General features: G+C 24.7%; 2 protein-coding genes across 2 annotated transcripts in view; one reads left to right on the top strand and one right to left on the bottom strand.

Annotated features, from left to right (window-relative positions):
- The window catches only part of LOC136969541 (tubulin-folding cofactor B-like), a 389,641-nt gene that overhangs the window by 276,324 nt on the left and 92,595 nt on the right, over positions 1-20,722 (top strand). The gene's annotated exons all lie outside the window — the stretch shown is intronic.
- Positions 1-20,722, bottom strand: part of LOC136969519 (neurexin 1-like) — a gene marked incomplete at its 5' end in the record, with an annotated part of 109,063 nt that overhangs the window by 70,543 nt on the left and 17,798 nt on the right. The window contains one exon of the mRNA XM_067263698.1: positions 19,752-19,904. Within this exon, the coding sequence (XP_067119799.1) occupies positions 19,752-19,904 (153 nt within the window). The remainder of the gene's footprint in view (positions 1-19,751; positions 19,905-20,722) is intronic.

Raw genomic sequence — 20,722 nt, 5'->3', positions numbered from 1 at the left:
AGTTATTGTGAAATTTAACACTTCTTGCTGTATCTCACTGGAAGGATACTACCACTTGATATTTTATATATATAAACTTTACTACCACTTAATATTTCATATATATATATATTATATATATATTCCACAAAATCAAGTGACGCCTAAATACATAAAAAAAATAATAAAAATGAAACAGCATTCCTATTTCATACCATTCATATAATAATTCTTAACTTCTGGAATTTTTTTTATTATAAAACTTTATTCTCGATAAAATTCGTATTCAATTTATATTAGTAGATAAAAACATAAAATGAAATTTGCTTGAGTGTTTTATTACATCAAACAGTTTCATTATTTTTGCAGTTTAAAATTTAAAGATTGTTATACAATGAATATACATATAACAGAAACTTCACTTTTATTGGTTTTATATACGTTAATATTCCTGAGGACGGTAAATAATTTATTTGCAAATTATACATAATATTATTCCTTTAAAAATATATTCCCTCTAATTATGTTTAGTATATATAAATATAAATTGCATGGTACTGTACAGTACTATCCTTTCTTAACAAACTATGGATTCTCCACGCATACTAAATTTCCAACAGCAATTGGCTACAAATTCACTTTAATGAATTCAATTAATATAATTTAGACAATTATAATCATATCTGAAATTGTAGTGTGCGATATGAAGCTTGTAGTTTATAATTATAGGAAAGTGCTCGTAGGTATAATTTCTAAACTCTGTGCTAACAGACTATACTTATTAACAATTTATACTTCATTTTCAAACAACTAGTTTTATAAAAAAAAAGAAGACAAAAATAAAAATTGGCAACAAAGAGTAAGAGATATTAAGTTCTTAAACGAAAGTTCTTGGTATCAGAGGAAGTCGTCTATCGATAAAAGAATCCCATATAAAAACTGATGATGGCGGAATATCAAATTCAACTTGCTGATAATAGACGATCAACTGCATAAATAGAACTGTAAGATAACATTGACACACAGATTCTGGAATCGAATAGAAAAAAAGATCTAGACTATTCTTATCCTTAAGAGATCTAGACTATCCATTTCTTGAAGATAAGCGTAGTTAATGGCTGCTTACTATTTATGAAAATGCAATCCATTTTAATCTTATGCAATTATGCAATGCAGAAGTACATTTAAAGAGAATCTGTTCAAAATTGATACAATACAGAAATTTTAGTATTGAAAAACCTCAGTATTTTGCTTTTCGAATGAGAAGAAATTTAATTTTTTTCTCCCCTTTCAAATAAAAGGAAGAAACGAACATATATAGAATATAATGATCTGTTCATCAAATGAGTCTGCCAGTTATTAAGAAGCAAAAATTTAGTTCTAATTTAATCTATAATTTATTAATCGACAAATGGAATAAATTTTTAAAACTGTAAAATATTGTTATTTTTATTCATCTTGCTATAGACAACGTTCATTTGGGATACAAGCGAAATAGAGATCATAGTATTAATACGTCAAAATAGTGTTTATTTGTAAATATATTTTGCCCGTCTGTGTCTAGCCAGTCAATTCCCACGTGATATGACATCAATTCCGTTCAGAACAATCTAAATTAGATCATCCTTTAAAGATCAGTTAGAGAGTTTACTGTTTCTTACAACGTGTTATTTTACTTCTACAATACTGTAAACGAGATGTTTTCCCATCAAAGGCATAAAATTTTCATTTTATTAAGACGATAATGCGATTTATAAAAGAACGAGTACGATGCTGTAAGAAATGCTATTTATCGAATTTTTAAGAGTATATATTAATATCCTAACATAATTCATAATAGTTACCGAATCAGGTCTTAGAATTCCGAAATTATAATCAACGTAATATCCATTTTCCTATTCTAGTTTGAGTAACGTAATGAGGAATAACGCCGTATTTTTGTACTGACAACAGGAATATGCAACATGAATATTTTACTTCGGAAAGAATTGGAAACGTTTAACAGCGTAACAAAGCACTAACATTTGGATTAATTAAATCGAACGACAATGGAATCAATGCAATTTGATTTTCGGATGCGTCGAACTATTAATTGAGTAAGCGAAAGAAAAGTATTTTTTCTCGTCCTTTTCCCGTTTTTATATATATATATCTTTTATCGAATTTTGTCAATTCTATTTCCGTTTTTCACGAAATCGAACTATTTTGAAAAAAAAAAAAAAAAAAAAAAAAACGATATTTCGATTATGTTCGAACAAGAGATTATCGAATGGTACACGCAAGGTACTGACTTTATCTTTTACTTTACTAAGTAAATTAAAATCTTGCTTTTGATTATGAAGCACTAAATAGTGAAAAAATAAGTTTTCTTTAAATAATTATATCAACTTTAACGAATTGTTTCGGCAAATATTAGAAAGATTGTTTCGAGGATCATTTTAAAATATTATATTTTGAGACATTACAACATAAAAAAAAATGTTCCCTACGTAAATAATAGAAAAGTCTTTTGCCCTGCCAACTATCCAATACATTAAAAAAAGGTGTGGCCATTGTAAACGGATAAAAATACTAGTAGTCGGAGCAACAATATAATTAATTATGAAAAAATTTGAGAGATAAAATTATAATTAATTAATAACACTTAAAAATTTATATAGCATTAAAGCATAAAAATTTTATTCTCAGGTTAATTATTTTTCACGGAAATTTGATTTTAAAAAACTACAAGTATTTTATGTAGCGAACAAGTGGGAAAAAATCACGTAAATTGCGTAATATAATATATTATTTATTGTCAATCGGGCGAAATTGGTCACAATTTACTCAGATAAATTAACTGAATTTTGTAAAATTCATTTCGACTTTTTAAATAATAATTTTTAGTTTGTTTTTATATGTTCTTTTTTCCCACCAAAATATTTTATTAAACTATAATTTCGACTCCTTTATAATTTTTGTGATCATTTCTATAGCTTATCGCGTCTACGGCAGGCACATATTCTCACAAAAACCTACTAAACGACTTTTTAATGCACTAAAAATTAAAGTTCAGTGAATATTTTCTCTTTTAGAAACCTAAAGATAAGCGTCTTTACGATATATCTCTATAAAAATTGATTTTGCCGCAAGTTTAGTAGAAATCTTTTGAGTAGTAAGGTCGTAATCACTATCACTATTCATATATTCCTAGTCGCATAAGAAATGAATGTGTTCAAGATTTTTTTACATTTCTAAAAAAGAAAAACACTATTTTGTGTCGAATTATGCAGAATCTATAACTTATCGATTGCTAAATACGCTTACAAATTCAATTATAAATATAGTATATTACAGTTATGCATTTTAGAACCAAATTGGTTAATTTTCTAATGCAAAATTATGTTTAGTTTAGAATAATTTATGGATCAAACTATGCGTATTAAACTAGATTATTAGAAAATTTATCTATTTTTAAATCATATATTACTTTTATTCATTTTTTAGACAGCAATCTCTTAAATAAAACAATGTTTTTAAATCCTTATGTTTTATTCATTATGTGCTTTTGAAATTTATAGCATTATTTTATATATATCCCATATAAAATATAATATTTAACAGTTGGATATTGTGTGATATTCATGCAGTTATGTGCCGTTAAATTAACGAAAAAATGTGTGTGTAGCTTCAATATTAGATATTTTAACATCAATCAGTATTGTGCATTGAGCAAAATAATTAAAAATTCAAAAAATATATTAAACAAAAGATTTAATTGTTTAATTTTATATGTAGAAACGATTGTGATAAAATAAATAATTTATGGATAAATATTAAATATAAACAGTAATAAACGTTTTTTTATGTATTTTTCAATGTCTCAAAATGCTTATAAAAATTAATTTTCATAAGAATATATTTTTAGCATTAAAAATTAATCACAAGGGGAATATTCCACTTTAAATTTACGCAAACATTAAACAAATTCATTATACGAATATATGAAATTAACATTTGTAACTTACAATATAAAAAAGAATTGAACAAAAACAAGAGAAGATTTCAACAGCTACTTAAGTTTCACTATATTGAAATTTTAACACGGATAAAACTTTTATGAAATAAGACAGTTTTAATTAGATATCTTTCTTTAAATATTAACTCATATTCGGTCAACAAAGACAGCAGTTTTAATAATTAAAATGAAAGGAAGATAAATATTTAATATTCTAAGAATAAGTATCAGTGAAGTATTAACTAAAATTACTAATTATTACCATTATTGATTCCAGATATCTGATTATCTTTACTTTTTTATTTTTATTTTTAAGAAGTAAAAATTTAATGTAGCGAGAAAACAAATCTCAAATTAAAAAATTTTCTGTAAAAAAAAGAAAATAAAGAACGTAAACAAGATTTTTTTTAAAAATGTTTAAAAAATAAATAAAAATAGCGGAAATAGCGTATTTGAATATTAAAAATTCTATAAGCGCATCTGAATCTTTTAACGCTGGCTTAAAGTTTTTTCTCCAGTTTAGATCTTGTTATGTTTTATATATTCTTGTATCACACTTAAATAAATTTCATTATTTATACATATTTCATCGCAAAAGTTTTTGCCTGAATTTTTTAACTTGTTAAATATTTTCGTTGTTGCTTGCTTGGCTAATCAATAACATCCCTAAGACTGTTTTCACCATGTCAAATGTGTACGAAAACTTACATCATAGTTTTTTATTATTTAAATGTATTGGACCAATTTTGATAATAAAATTTTATTCCTTTAGAAAAAAAACCTCAAAATGAAGAAGAAGAATAATATATTATATTTTTATATTCACGACATTTACGTAGCCTAAATTAGATACGTTTTTTAGATTTACAATAATCTATAAAAGTTTAATATTATAATAATAAAATGCGTTTATATTTCATGTTTTGTTATATATATATATATATATATATTACAAATGTGAGTTCTATAATATAGAATAAGATATATTTTTTCTTTCAGATTTCATAAAAACCTTCAGATATTGCCATCCGGTTTAATATCTTTTGTTGAGATTTTCTCAGAGCTGCACTGTATATCATATCTTTTTTCCTAGAGTTCTGCAGTTGACTTTCTTTGACACCTCTAGGCCCACTCATAATTTTCAAGTTGAGAAGATATAAAAAATAGTTTTAATGTACAGAAGTCAAATATAGCGTAGTGGTTCGCGATAGTTTCAGTCATCAATCAAGAATGTTACGTTTGATCAAATCTTCACGTAAAGATAATTTATGTTTTTTTTTTAAATAATTAGATGTAGGTTTTTTATAACTTCTTAGTATTTTATAGCTTCCATTACATTCGAAAATTGCGAAATTACTTATTTTTAGTTCGAGTAATTTATATGCAAATGCTTGCGATAAACTTTAAGTCATTCGTCCTTACCGCTTACCCCCTCTTTTAAATTAAACTCTAAGCAATTTATCTATTCAAACTATAACAAAGTTACGACGTAGGATTAAAAATCTTATACATAAAAATTAATTCTAGCCCGAAACTAAAAGGATAAATGGAATAATTTTAAAGAAAAGCACTTTAACCGGCAAGTAAAGATTTTATAATCATTAAATAATTTATATATAATCACTTACAAACTTTATATTATAATAGTCATTAAGCAATTGATTATTTGCCACTAATAAAAACCTGATAGACATAAATAATTTTTAAACGATAAAGGTGCTACAAAATGTATTTATTTTGTTAAATTTTCTTTTAATCGTTCGACAATTTAGCCGAGTAATTAAAATTATTTAATTATTTATTAATTATACTGCTACGTAAGGTTATGCCCTTCGGCATTATAGGAGAATGGTTTATTAATTTAAAATAACTAAGTTTGTTTGCAAGATTAAAGGAATTTTAGCGAAATGCCTTCGTTTTCATTTGTTTAAAATAACAAAACGAAGTAAATTTTATCTAATAAAGATATAAATTAATAACTCAAATAGAACTAGTATGAAAAATTTATGATGAGAAACGGAGAACAATTTATGATATTAAAAAAAACTCAATAAATGGCAAAAAATCATTTACAACGGAAATGTTTTTTCACGCAAGTTCGTTATTAATATTCTACGTCATTTCGTGGGATTGCTCTATATTTACATGCTATATCCTTCAGAGACTCTATAACATAATAAATTGTGCATACCTTATCAATGTTTTGATATGCTATAATAATTTGCAATATATCAGAGGCGGTCCTGCATAATGAACGAAGAGAATAATGTTCATCACGAAACTATAATAATTACCGATCGTGTGTATAAAATATTTATTAACGGTTTAAGTTTTAAATGTATAGCTTATAAAATTAAATTAAATATCTTGTTAACGGAATTTTTCATACAGGAAGAGAGATTTTTTAAGTGTTAGAATCTTTTAAAAACTTCTAGCAAATGTTCAACGACAAAATAATGTCATTATGAATGATGAGTTGTGATCGACGGCGCAGAACTTTTTGTTAATGAATTATTGAGTAGGTTAGGTAGAATGTTAGAAAATAAAGAAGGGGGAAAAATTCTTTAGTCACGACCGTGTAATAGGCGGGGTCTACTGCATTATTTTAACAGTTTAAGGTCATTTCCTAAAGTGTGAAAATAGCATAAAGATTTAGAGATGGGAAGATTGAAGAGGGGAGAAGAAAAAAATAAAATAAAAATAAAATTTTCATCAAACTTGGGAAACGACGGAGCACTTAAATATCTTCAATGTTGAATTTAGAATAACGATCGATTTGAAAAAAAAAAAAAAAAAAAATAATAGTCGTCTCCAAAATATTCATTTCGTATATTTATCGATTGAATTCGAAAAAAGTTTACAAATTTAAACAAAAAATATATTATAATAATAAACATCTAGTTTTGTGTAATATTATTTTAGAATTTTTAGAATCAATTCCATTTGATTTGCATCGTAAATTTCAGTTTCCGTTTTAGTATAAAAAGAAAAAAAAAACAGGAAGAATGTAACGAAAGTAATGGCAAACTTATTTTAATAAACTTGATTAAAACAGAAAAATACAGTTTGAAAGAAAAATGTAATTGGGAGCTGTGGGAACAAACTGAAGGGCGTGGTAGGCAAAAACACACTTTAGATATAATTTATTTAGATAAAAAAAGTTCAGCAATGATATAATTTCAACAAATTTAAATAAGAAAAAATTATAACCGTATTTTCTCCTAACAATTTTCTGAAATTGCACGGAAGGAATACTTTATATTTATTTATGTATTCGATTAATAAAATATTAAACTGAAATCACTTCGAATAATTTTCCGTAAAAATGTTTTCTTTAAATTAATTATTATTTTTTAAAATTAAACAAATATTTTCGGTTAGAAATATATAAATAAAATATTATTCTACAGATAACATTATAAAGAATGGGTGGATCACTTATTCAATGAAGTACAGATATTATGCGAGTGGTGTAAACTGTAGCTTTTGAATTATATATAAAATTATCTCGATTGTTTAATGCCGTTTAATATTTTAAATAAATAATAGAAAATGAGAATTTAAGATTATGAAATACTGAATAATGTATCAGCGATTATATGAAGTAGTGAATATAAAACAGTAAAATAATCGAGCGTAATCCTGAAACGTTGAAAATCATAAATAATATATGTACTTTTAAAATAAATATATGTATATTAAATATACATATATTGGATATAATTTTTTTCGGTGAATAAAATCTAATTTAATTGGTTTATTCATTTTTTCTCCGTTGACAGAATAATTTTCTGCTTATTAATAGTTTTTTTAATAATGAATTACTGCTTTGTATATTGTTATATTGTATATTTTGTTTTAAATTTATGTATCTGAATTTTTATTTTATATCTACACATCATGGTGCTGTTTAAATAAATAAATTGAATATATACAGAATATGTCAAAAATTATTTTTTTTATAAAAATTTTGATTGAGATAAAAATAATCCACATTAAATAAATTAAACAGATTATTATTAAGTATAAATATTCAATATAAAAATGTTGGAAAAGCTTTAAATTTCAACGTTATAATAGAATAAAAAAGTGCAGAAAGGGGAGCAGAATAATGCTCTGAAAATAATATAATATCGGAAATTTATTTTATTTGCGCTTTACATATAAATAAGTTGCAATTATTTCCATGTTATTTACTTCGTTCAACTTTTAATTCGTGTTATCGATTATTAAATATACTCGTTAAATGACTTTATATTGTCGAAATCACTCGATTCTGTAAATGACTCGTTAGTTATAAGTTAAGATCTCTCGACAATTTAGTATTGATCTTCAATCAAAATTCTTCTAATATCGTAATATATCATTCGGCATTGATATAAAGGAGATCTCAGATTAAGTGGCAATAGAATTTTAATGATGTTAGAATTAATGCAACTGGCAATTTATCACTTGGTAAGTATTTTCATTTGTGAGATATTTCCATTGTGCCGATTATTACAAAGCGGTGAATAGTGGCCAAATGATTAAAAAGAATGGACATCCATCATAAATAAGTGAAAAGAAATAGCACTTATATGTAATTTCTTTTTATATGATACTGGAATACTTTTTGATTTAGCATGATTATATAACATATAACAAAAGCAATAAGTTATTTAAATGAATTTAATGATTGAAGTATTGCCAGAAGTATCTTGGATCATTTCAAAACTTGCGACAGCAGTTAATAACATTAAGATCTATTAGAACTTTTCTATCAATGACTTTTATTCATTGGGACAGGAAATTGATAACCAGTCAATATCTAACTAGGGCTAACCCTTTTGGATGAGTGACGTGTCATATCTCAATTCATTACACGGGCAATATCAGAAGATAATTAACTTCTATGGCAACAACTTTCATCTCTGATATGCGATAAATACTCTATTAGGTACAGAATTAATGACAGCTTAATTATTGCCAGCAATTTGAGTGTAATTTCTTTAAATAATAAAGATTTGTTTGCTAAGTATTACGCAAATATTTCAATATGAAAATAACGAAACTCTTTTTGTAGAAAACTCATAAAGTGAAACGGCGCTGGAAAATTTCATTTATTTCATATTCCACTTCAACTTATAATCAGAGCAAAAAAAGAAAAAAGAAAGAAATCATTAATAAACTAATGAACAAAGAACAGAGAAGATTAATTCCAGAAAAGGAAAAATAATTACTTTAAACAATATAAAACAAACTTATATAACGATATTTCCTTTCGTAAAAAAACGAATATTGTGTTTAATTTTACATTAAAGAGGAGAATATTCGTTATTTAAATTGAAGATTGTTATTAAAAAAATTATATATGTTATATGTTACAACGTTATTATCTTGAGATTAATTATCCAAACATAAGGCTAGGTTTGTGATCAAAGAAAAATATTTTAGATTGTTAACAAAAATTGTCTGAAAATAGTTATTCTAAGCCATTAAGTAACTTTGTGCCGTATTATTAAAGGATAAATTAAAAATTTTTAAATCTTCTAGTGTTTATAATTAATATTTTAATTTTAAATGCGTAAGCTTAATTAAAATTTAATTAATTAAGTAATAATTGAATATTTTTATTATTTAAGATTATTTCTGTATCTTCAGTCATTAAAGATATTTAATATTAGCTTTAAAAAATAATATATTTATATATTTCTATAGAATTCTGAGCGTAGAAAGTACTTTGATTAACAAGTTTTAGGTTTCTCTATATAATCCAAATTTAATTAGAAAAATTTGATTTTTCTTTTTATCGCTATAATTAAATTTAATATTTTATTTATATATAAGAAGTAATTAGATTAATTAAATATAATTTATAAACTAATATAAATTTTCTTAATTATATGTTTAAAAAAATTAAAGTTTATTAAATTAAAATAAGGAAATATAGTTTCTAAATTAAAATTTATCACAAACTTCTATGATTTCGGTATTATCATTATTTTTAATAAATTCGATTTTACAGAAAATTTTATACTAAATTTTCGGTCGATTTATCTACTTAACATAAGACCAACTCTATTATCCTAAGTTAGAATTACTATGAATATTTCCTGAAGATATACATATTTAAATGCGATAAACACCATTCATTCAAATTACATTAAAACAGAGATGATAAATCAAATAATGTATATATATAAATCATATATTATATATACGCGGTATAATATTCTATATAATTTATATATAGATATGTATTGTTCTGTAAGCGCATACATAGTCCTTAAACAAACGTTGTATACATATACACATATATTTATTTTTAAAAAGCATTAAAATCAGGGGGAACAATTTAATTTAATTTACAGAGGTAGAAAAGCGCATGCACTATATGTCAGCATCGTTCAATTGATATTATTCATAACCAGCTGAGAAAATGCAGTACAGAAAGGCTCAATTCAGATAATTTTATGACTTTTATCAATTAACAATGTGTAATCTGAACCATGTGTAAACCATGCATTTTATATTATCTCCCTCTTATTATTATCATTATTTTTTTTTTTACTTCTTTAAATTCAATTACTTCAATCTTTAAATTTCCTTCAGAAGAATTGTTTTTTTTTTGCTAGATAATCCACTTACTTTTTATTGGAAATAAATTCTACTGTTTTATAACACAATATTAAGAGCTTGCATGTCATATATATAAGATTTATTTCATGAAAATCAGATCAATAATTACTGTGATATTAAACCATATCTGAAGTATAAGTTATAAACAGACATAAGACAGACTGAAGTAGTAATTGTGACTAAAATTAAAAAGACACAAAATCAATATTTCTGTAAAAATGAAAAATTTTAATATTGTAACAACAAATGTATTTTTACCATAGTTTAAGTGGATTTAGTAGACTGTATCATAATTGAATCTACCTAAAATAATTTTATTATAACATATATCAATTTAATAGAATTTTATATCAACAATAAAGTGATACATTAAAAATTATTTTCAATATTTTTTGTTTAAGGTTTTTAGATTAATACAGATAATTTTTTAAGATCTTTGAGCGTAAATACGATGTTAATATGTATCTCTAATACAGAAAAAATCCAGCAGCGAGTTTCGTAACTTTCCTCGGCAACAACATTTTAAATTGTGTGTGGAGCCATTTATTATGATATTTTACTTTAAAAAGACTCTTCATATAAATAATTATTATAAAAATGGCAAAAAGCTTAATTTTGAGGGTAGGGATGAGTTTTATAAAATATTGTAAATGTTATAACGAGTAAAATCGTCATTAAGTGCGACCCTACTCGAGATACGACACATGACCCCTCTATTTCTCCACCCCCTCGACCTTTAACCACAAAAACTTAATAGCGTCAATCCGCTAATACACAAAACTGTCAGTAAAATTTTAGAAACCGTCGACAAAAAGCATAGGAGTTATTAAGCTTCAAAGTGGGGGGACAAAATCGTGCCCCCATACACATCCATACATACAAGAAAAAAACCCGAATTATTTTGTTTTTTATTTCTTGACGTTTGAAGATCTTCTGAAGTCCAAAAATGTAAAAATCTGGGGATCATTTTTTGACCGATCGCCATACTTTCCCTCTGTTATATATAACAGCCGGAAAAGTAAAAAATTGTCTTTTCAGCTAAATTAATGAATATTAAAAACCGCAAAATATCATTAGAAATGTATTATTTTTAATAGATTGATATAATTCAATAAATTATTATAATTAAATATAATATATAATTGAGTAAATATAATTGATAAATTAATACATATAGCATAATGCTTTAAAAGTCTATATACAGTATATATAAATGAAAGCATAATAATTTAAAATATTTTGATAGATCAAATTTAACATCAATACTGACGAAATCATTTTAAAGTTTTGTGAATGAACTATTTGACCATTTTTGTTCTTAAAAATTGTTCGGTAGAGTTGAAAAGGGAAAAACTTTCCATCTATTTTTTGTAAAGAAAAAAATATATATATTTGGAAGAAAAAAACATATAGAGCAAAGCCTATTGACAGAGAAAAACAACAGAAGACTGGATATCAAAGTATTTGACATTCACATATTGACATATATCAAGAAGAAGGAGACTATCTTTGTAACCTGGCAACTTCAGAATCTAAGAAAATCATATCAATGGATAAGTGAGAAACTATCGACGTGACTGACATATTAAGTAACACATTATATTGTAGATATTTTTATATACGGCTTTTATCTTTTTTCTTTTCTTTTAAAAAAAATGAAAATCTATTTGCATTTTTGAATGGCCGAAAAATTCTAATTAATTAAAATGCGAAATTGCTTTGCAATCCGATTACATAAACTGTTAAAAAGCAAAAAAAAGTAACATTATCATTTAAAATGTAAGAAAGAATGTTAAATAATTACCAACTTTTCTAATCTCTTCTTTTAATAAGTGTCAAAATTCTTTTCTTAGCAAAACATACTATTTTATAATTGTTATTAGCCTTGAATATTAAACAAATATTTGCATTTTTTTTAATATATAATTTTCAAAAAGCTGATTACGTTTTCAGAAATAAAATATTTTAAAAGCAATAATAATAAAAAAGATGTTTGTTACTATTAATTTACATTCAGATAGTTCTAGTTTCATCTAAGCATTAATACTCATTATTTTAAGGGAATTCTAACAAAATTTTGATATTTTTTCAATTTAAACTAGAAATATGTTTTGAAAAGGGAATTTTTCTTTCAATGTACGTATTTTTAAAAATTTTTTTTTATATCATTTCGCATCAAAACTATTTATTGGAGTCATAACGAACTTTTCTTATAAAATGCCTCATTTAAGATAGGATAAGTAACTTCTAGGTGGATAACTTACAAAAAAAAAAATAATAATAATAATAAAATAAAAAAAATAATAATATAATATATTTTATTGATATTTTCTATTTATGGCGCTACAGTGGTATATATTTCAAAACAGATATAAGTATAATCATTTCAAAATTCGTACATATGTAGAAAAACTACTCTAAAATTAAATCTTTATTTAGTATTTAAAGCAAAATATTTTTTTAATTTCTCAACCTTTTAATAAGTTATTTATGGTTTAATTTTTTAAAAAATTCCAATTACATCCGAATATTTCCACATGAATATATAAATCACTGACTTGTCATAAAATAAACAAAACATTTATTAAGACGATAAGCTGTCGAATGTCAATTGTATTTCTTACCTTTGTACTTTTGCTTTCTGACATCAACTTCGCTGACAATAAAAATAAATGGTATAAAGAAAACGTCAAAAATGGCCTTTATGATGATGCATCGACACGTTACCGTTCAATCATTCACTATCACCGCTGCTAGAAAGATTTTTGTTCGCACGACAAAGAAAAGAATAAAATAATGCACTCGTTTTTTTAAAAAAACAGCTATAATGCTCGAATTATCAAGGAAACATTTCTATGAAAAACCATTCTCATTAGAAGTAGTAAATAATTTTAATATAAAGTAAACATCATTTCTCTCTGAAAGCTTTCCAAAATACAGCTTCTGAAAAGAAAATAAATGCGATCAGAATATTCCTGCATTATAATTTACATTGCATTACGTTACTTGAAACAGTATATAGCTCATACCGATTCTGAAACCAAGACAGATGGACGTCATGAGATACTACAGGATTTAACAAGAAAGATTTTATGGAAAAAAGAAGATGCGGATTCAGATTCAAATATCTGTTTGAATTTCGATATCTGGAGGGTCAATATTTTACAAAAATCAACTGTTTTAACTGTAATGTAATATTTTTTTTATTTTTTTTTTTATTTTTTACTCGTGCAAAAGTTGGCTTATGACATTAATTCTTTTGATACTAACTAAAAAAAACGCAAAACAACAGGATACAGTCTACAAAGAATATTACACTTAAAGGATAATAAGAAGAATATTGTTTAGATAGAGTTAGATAACCTAATAAATAGGATTTAACAATTTGGAGGGCTTATCACACCAAGGCCGACAGAAAGAAGAACCAGATCTTTTACAAAAAGTTAGTCTTTAATAATCACATTTCAAATTTAGGTAAGGATGCATTTCGGGTACAAGGACCTCTCATCAGCTTACAAACACATGGCGCCAACATAATAATTATAACACTGTGTTTGTAAGCTAATGAGGGGTCCTTGTACCCGAAATGCATCCTTACTAATCCTTACCTAAATGTGATTATTAAAGACTAACTTTTTGTAAAAGATCTGGTCCTTCTTTCTGTCGGCCTTGGTGTGATAAGCCCTCCAAATTGTTAAATCCTATTTATTAGGTTATCTAACTCTAATTTATAGTCGTGGGCTAAAAGCGTCGTTTATTATTTAGAATATTGTTACTTAACATAAAAATAAATTTTTAATTTGAAATGTAATTATACTTATACGAGCTATTTATTAAATGTAAAGTTTTAACACTGTTTATTATTAAAATCACAAATTGGAAACATTAATGTAATTTATCGCAATTATAATTTAAACACACGAGTAACCTAAATCATAATTTAAAATCAGTTTAAGGTTAACTGAATTACATGCAATTTCCATAATTTTAAAGACAATTAGAATTATAACAATAAATATTCTCAAATATTTATCAATTTTATATATATAAAAAAAAAAAAAAAAATATATGTTGCTTTTTAAACAGAAAACATCTGTTTTTAAAAGATTTTTCTGTCAAGCATTATAGATATATTTTTAACTTAAGAAACAATAAAACTGTGAATAATCTTTTGCTTATTGAAACTTTACTGAAATATTCGTGTAAAATGGATTTAAATTTTGAATGGATTATTTTATTGTTTATCATTAACTGTGTTTTTGTCATTAGTTGACGTTGAATGTGGTCTTACTCCATACTGATTTCCATTCCATAAACAATGAAGCGAAATTCGTGACCATTTCGTATATTTCCGTTCTCTTCTGGAATGGTATGGATTCATTTACATAAAACTGAACAAATATAGAACTGAATATAAAATTTAGTCCTAGCATAGTTCGAATATTTCTTTCTGAAAACTGCTATTTTATCGAACATATTTTCATAAAACTAACTCTTGGCGTGAATATATTTATTTTATATTTTTAAAATAAAGCTGAAACCGATTTTCGCTTTTCATTTTTTTTCCAATAGAGAACATAAAACTTTTTATCGATTAAAATAAAGTCCTTTCTTCTCCTTTAGCAACATAATTTTGAAAAGAGAAAGATTAAGTGATGAAATTTAGTCATTTATATTTTTAAATCTCTCAGACTTAATTTTAAGTAGTTTGAAAGTTTTCGGCACTTTACTTTCATGTTAATTTAGATGTTATGAAAATTCTAATGACATCATCGATCGAAAAGCATTGCATTACATAGATTATGCACTTCAATCTACAATGGATATCACGTATCGATAGAAAACATGTTCCAAAGCAGATAAAAGCTGATAAATTCCAGACTCATGATGGAATTTGAATCCCGAACTTAAAATTCAAATCAGCTATCCATATGCCGCTGCTTTCTCATCCGCTTCTATTTTGTATTCTGAATTTTTGCTTGATATACAGTACATAAGCAATAGAATGTGCATATGACATTCCTTCCCAATTTGCGAATATTACTTTAGCACTTTACAGTATGTGTAATAAAGCAGGAAATCTCGTAGATTCAAATTTCTTTTGATATAATTTCGATCGAATATTTCCAAAACGAGTTTTTCCCTGTAGTCAATAAACTTCGATAAATACCATCGCGGTATTCCTGCATACTTATCTGTAATCCAGATATTTCATTTCTTAATATTGATATCTTTGTAATAAATAACTGAGTATCGTATGAAATATGACTCTGTTCAAGTAATATAAGTGCATGAGAAACGAATTTCTGTAATTTAAAAATATTTCTATTTTAAATTATATCATTTTTCTAAAATTTAATACGAAAATATAATAGGCAGATGATTTGTATGAAAAATGGTTTTTCTTCAGAAATTAAATAGGCTATTTTCTTCAATAATTGTCTTTTTTTCCCCCAAGATTTTTACAATACAAATGTAAACAAAAATGCTGGAATTTCTAGAAATAAAGTTTGTTTCACGAATCTTGACTGGGCTGTAGAAGGGACCAGTTTATTTACTTAACGAACGAAAGAGATTGTTTGACGAATCTATGGCTGTGCGTTACCAGAAATGAGTTCTTGAATTTTAAAAAACTTCCAGGACCCCAACAGAGAGAGTACCGACCGCGCATTGCTCCTCCAAGATATATGAAAAGATCTGTAAATCAAACTTCAATAACAATCAAATGTACTAAAAAAAAATCAAATTTTTAAGAATTCGAAAATCTTCAATAATGAGATTTAAAGTTAAGTACAAGAATGTGAAAACCAATAATTACTTAATACAGCTAAATGGGAAGAAAGAAAAAGAGAAAGCAGAAAGCGGTTAAAATAAAAATTATAGTCTATTCCAGTTTCATTAGAAAAACGCTGATGATCCAGATGATTCTATGTACACTTTTCTTAAAAAATATTAAAAAAACACACCATTTAAATATTTAATAATTACGTTTGAATACATGATAATAATAATAATTTACAATCCTCAAAATAATTAAAAATATTAAATAAAAATTAGAATACAAAAGAATTAATTTTATTAGGAAATCTTGAATTGTTTAAAGACTGAAGCTATCTTTTGTTTATAAGAAGTAAAAACTTTTGAATATTGTGTAAACATTATTTAAAAATGCACTTATATACACTTCGTCTAACTGTAAGATGACAAATGGAGAATGTTTATAAAAGACATCTGTATATTAATCACTGACTATATTCAATTAACAACTAATAATGAATTAAAAAGCATTGTTTTCATTATTAATTAAATTAAAATTAAATAAAACACTAAAATGTATGCATTTTTTAAAAGTCGTAATTACTAATCGTTTGTTAAATTAAGAAACTTTTAACATGCGTAATTAGTTTATATGTCAATGAACTTCCAAAATAAAAATGCATCCAATAAAACAATTTCTTATCCAGCTGAGATTAAATTTTCGATTAGAATAAAATTTTGTAAAATGTATAAAAGAAAATGTATATATGATTTATATTTTTTCTTTATACAATTCGCAGAACATGCTTTTCCTTTCATACTACCCTCAGGACATATGTTTCATCCATTTTATATATAAGAATATATTTATCAACAATATATCTATATATATACATATCATAATAATTAGAAAATCTTTTTAAAGGTTATATATTAAAATTATTTTTCTTGGATTGTTGCTAAATCTGATTTAATAATTATGTTTAAATGTTTCCCTAATAATTTATTATTAATTTCTCCGAATCAATGCGGTATTATTAATTATTCATCCTGATTGAATTTTGAAATCGTCATCTTATAATTTAGTAAAGATATTCATTAAAAATTCACAAGATTTAACTGTTTATTAAATATTTACTATTTGTCTATAAATTAAAATGCAGAAAGTTTTTTTTTTATAGCTAAATATTTTATTTATTTGGATTGTTGAAGAATTATTAAAACGATTTCAACGTATAATTCGGATAAATAAAATAGTTATGACGAATAAAATGACAAATACAGATTCTTTTAAAATATAGAAGTTATACTTGCTAAATAAAGAAATATTGATTGTTTTTTTTTTATTTAACTTTTGAATATTTTATTTTAAAATAAACAGATTTATGCTATTTTAAAATTTATTCAGGTTTAAATAAAATATTACAAGAAAATATTTTAAACGTAATAAGTTTTTCCAGTGTTATTTATTCCAAAGTTTTAACATTCAAAATCTGTTTATTTCATAAATAAAACTGAGCTTGAATAGAAAAAAATAAAAATGAATTTGAATGGAAAATATAAGAAGATGCATAGAATTATACCTTAATTTATGCTTTTTCAGTCATAGAAAAAGCATAAAGTTAGATATAACAAAATACAAAGAGAGTGAATATATATATATATAAAATATAAAAACAAGCTTAAATGCAACAACACATTAACAAGTTACATATTAAATATAAAAACATAAAAATTAGCAAACTAAATAAGAGAAAGTAAGCATATATTTTATTACACGCAAAAAAAAAAACAAACAAATTAAGCTGATACGATACATAAATAAAGAGTATAAAAATAACTTTTATGTTATCAAATAACATAACTGAAGCTAATGTAGATGTGGGTAACAAAGCAGGTTATATTTAAAATATACTTAAATACATTAAATGATAAACAGAGATGTATAAAAGTATTGATCCAGATTGTTTTCAAGGAAAAAAACTATACAAGATGAATGCTATAATATAATAAATAAAATCACGAAAACAATTGAATATTTTATTACGTAAAAGTATACTTATTATATGTAACAAATAGGAAAAACAGTAAAGAAAATGTTTATAAAATCAGTTTACAAAATCACAATATTTACCTTATCAAAAATAATCAGACTTCTTTTGTAATAAATAATAGACTTTTAGAGTAAATAAATAAATATCGTCTTGAATAAATATTCAAAAATAAAACAGCAAAATAAACGAAAAATCTGTTAAGAAGGGAAACAATAACACAATAATAAATTCATATCGTATACATGTAGCATGAAACATGATTACGGTTAACAAATCATATCCGAATTCAGTTGTTTGTCTCAAAATTGAACATTATTGCATGACTGATGGATGGCACTGTACGTCTCGTTTGGCATTCAAGAATATCATTAATGTGAAATTTTAACAAATCCGAACCATCGTAAAATGTATAGTATCATTGAAAAATGCAATGATTGTAGCATGTCATTTATGCTTGTACAAAGAACATTTTTCTGACGTTTTTTAATATTGATTTAGCTCTGGAATTCTGCAATAAGATAAAATATTACAAAGCGGTTTTAGTAACCGAACTTTTGAGAAAAGTTTTTAAATTTTACTTGCTTTTTTTCAGTATAAAGATTCGACTTTTGCCATTATCATCTATCTCTTCTTGCTAAGAGTTTATATTTTACTAGAAAAAGTTTGAAAAGAGAGGGGATGAAAGAAATGCTATTCTCCTTCCATTTTGTTTTTTCGCTATCATTTTTATGTTAATTAATCATCCCGACTTAAAAAGTTTTTAGTGCATATTTTAATCTAAACATCAATAAGTTTGTATTATTTTAAAAACAATAAACATCGCTAATAACTTTTATCTTGCAACAAAAAATAAAAAGGGGGAAAAAATTCAACAGAAATTTCTGCAGACAGTTTTTGAATTACTGTTATTGACTCATTTTTAAATGACATTTGGAGTATGATTCGTTTGGAAAGAACTTTTCACTTCAACATAATAGAAGATTATAATGTCAGATAAGATACCCTTGAGATTCAACCATAAATGGGAGGAAATCGCGAGAGACTCTAGTCTAGATATAACGTCATGTATCAAAAAATTATACCTCAAGACTGATCAAAATTGTAGGTTTATATATATAATTTTTATATATATATTTATATTAATTTTATACATTTAATAATATGAACACAGAAATGATGTACTATACATAACTTCTTAAAACGAAAGGAAAAAAAATCGTTAAATGTAACATAATTAAAATTGTTCAAATTAAACTACAAGTATATTACAATGACATGTTAATCACATTTAAATTTCAAAAATATTTCCGATGTAGAAATAAGAAAGAATACTTAATTAAACTTACTAGAAAAGATTCTTTCGTAGTAAACGTGATTGGATCAGAAGCATCAATTTCTTGACAGTAATAATGGACACTCCCGTGATGTTGAACTAATTTATTGTTACTTTTCGCCATTTCTATTAAATCTAAATTTATGCTGTCAGCCAGAAATTCGACCTAAACAAAAAAAAGTTTCATCAAGTTTTTTATTTAGTTAAAATTATTAAATATTGACATTTAGAAAGAAATTTAAATATGTATTTTATTTAAAATTTAATTAAATTTGACAGTATTCGTATATTTTAAAATAAATTACAATAAAACCTGTCCAAAACAGAATCTTAATAAAAATTGAAACCTGCCTAAACAGGAAAAACAGGAAAAACAAGCGCTTTTCTGTGTTAAAAAAAACCTGTTTAAAACGAACCGGAAATATATTCGGTACTATACGAGTCCGGTTTACACAGGTTTCATTGTATTTGATTAATTTTTATGAACTGATTTATCCTTCTTATTATTCGTTGTTTCTTAATTGTTTTACAGAAATTACAAAGCAAGAAAATTCAAAAGATTTTACAATTCAAGCTTTATAAACTCGTGATCATTTATTATATAACTTTTATATTTAAGAAAAGTTAATTCGATTGATATAACTACGATCACGAAGTTTAATTAAACAGTATAGGCCTACTTCGAATTAGATTTAACATATTGCTACATTATTGAAATAGCAATTTTAAACAGATTAAATTTTGATTAACTAAACTGTTGTAAGTTGCGTAGAAAGGAAATAAAATTAATAAACAATAAGTTAAGCGATTTACTTACGTGTCCGTATGGAAATTATAATGAGATTATCGTTTATAAAACGTGTTATAGAGTAGAAAGTTTTCTGTTATCGTATATGGGTCTTTGTATAACGTCTACACCAAATATTATACATCAAGAGACATATAACGGATCTCAAAGGGATTTTGAATTTTATGATCTTTCCA

This window comes from Centruroides vittatus, unplaced genomic scaffold, assembly GCF_030686945.1.
Source record: "Centruroides vittatus isolate TY-2023 unplaced genomic scaffold, ASM3068694v2 contig_18, whole genome shotgun sequence".
In the NCBI taxonomy this organism is placed as follows: Eukaryota; Metazoa; Arthropoda; class Arachnida; order Scorpiones; family Buthidae; genus Centruroides; species Centruroides vittatus.
This window is presented reverse-complemented; position numbering and strand designations above follow the sequence as displayed.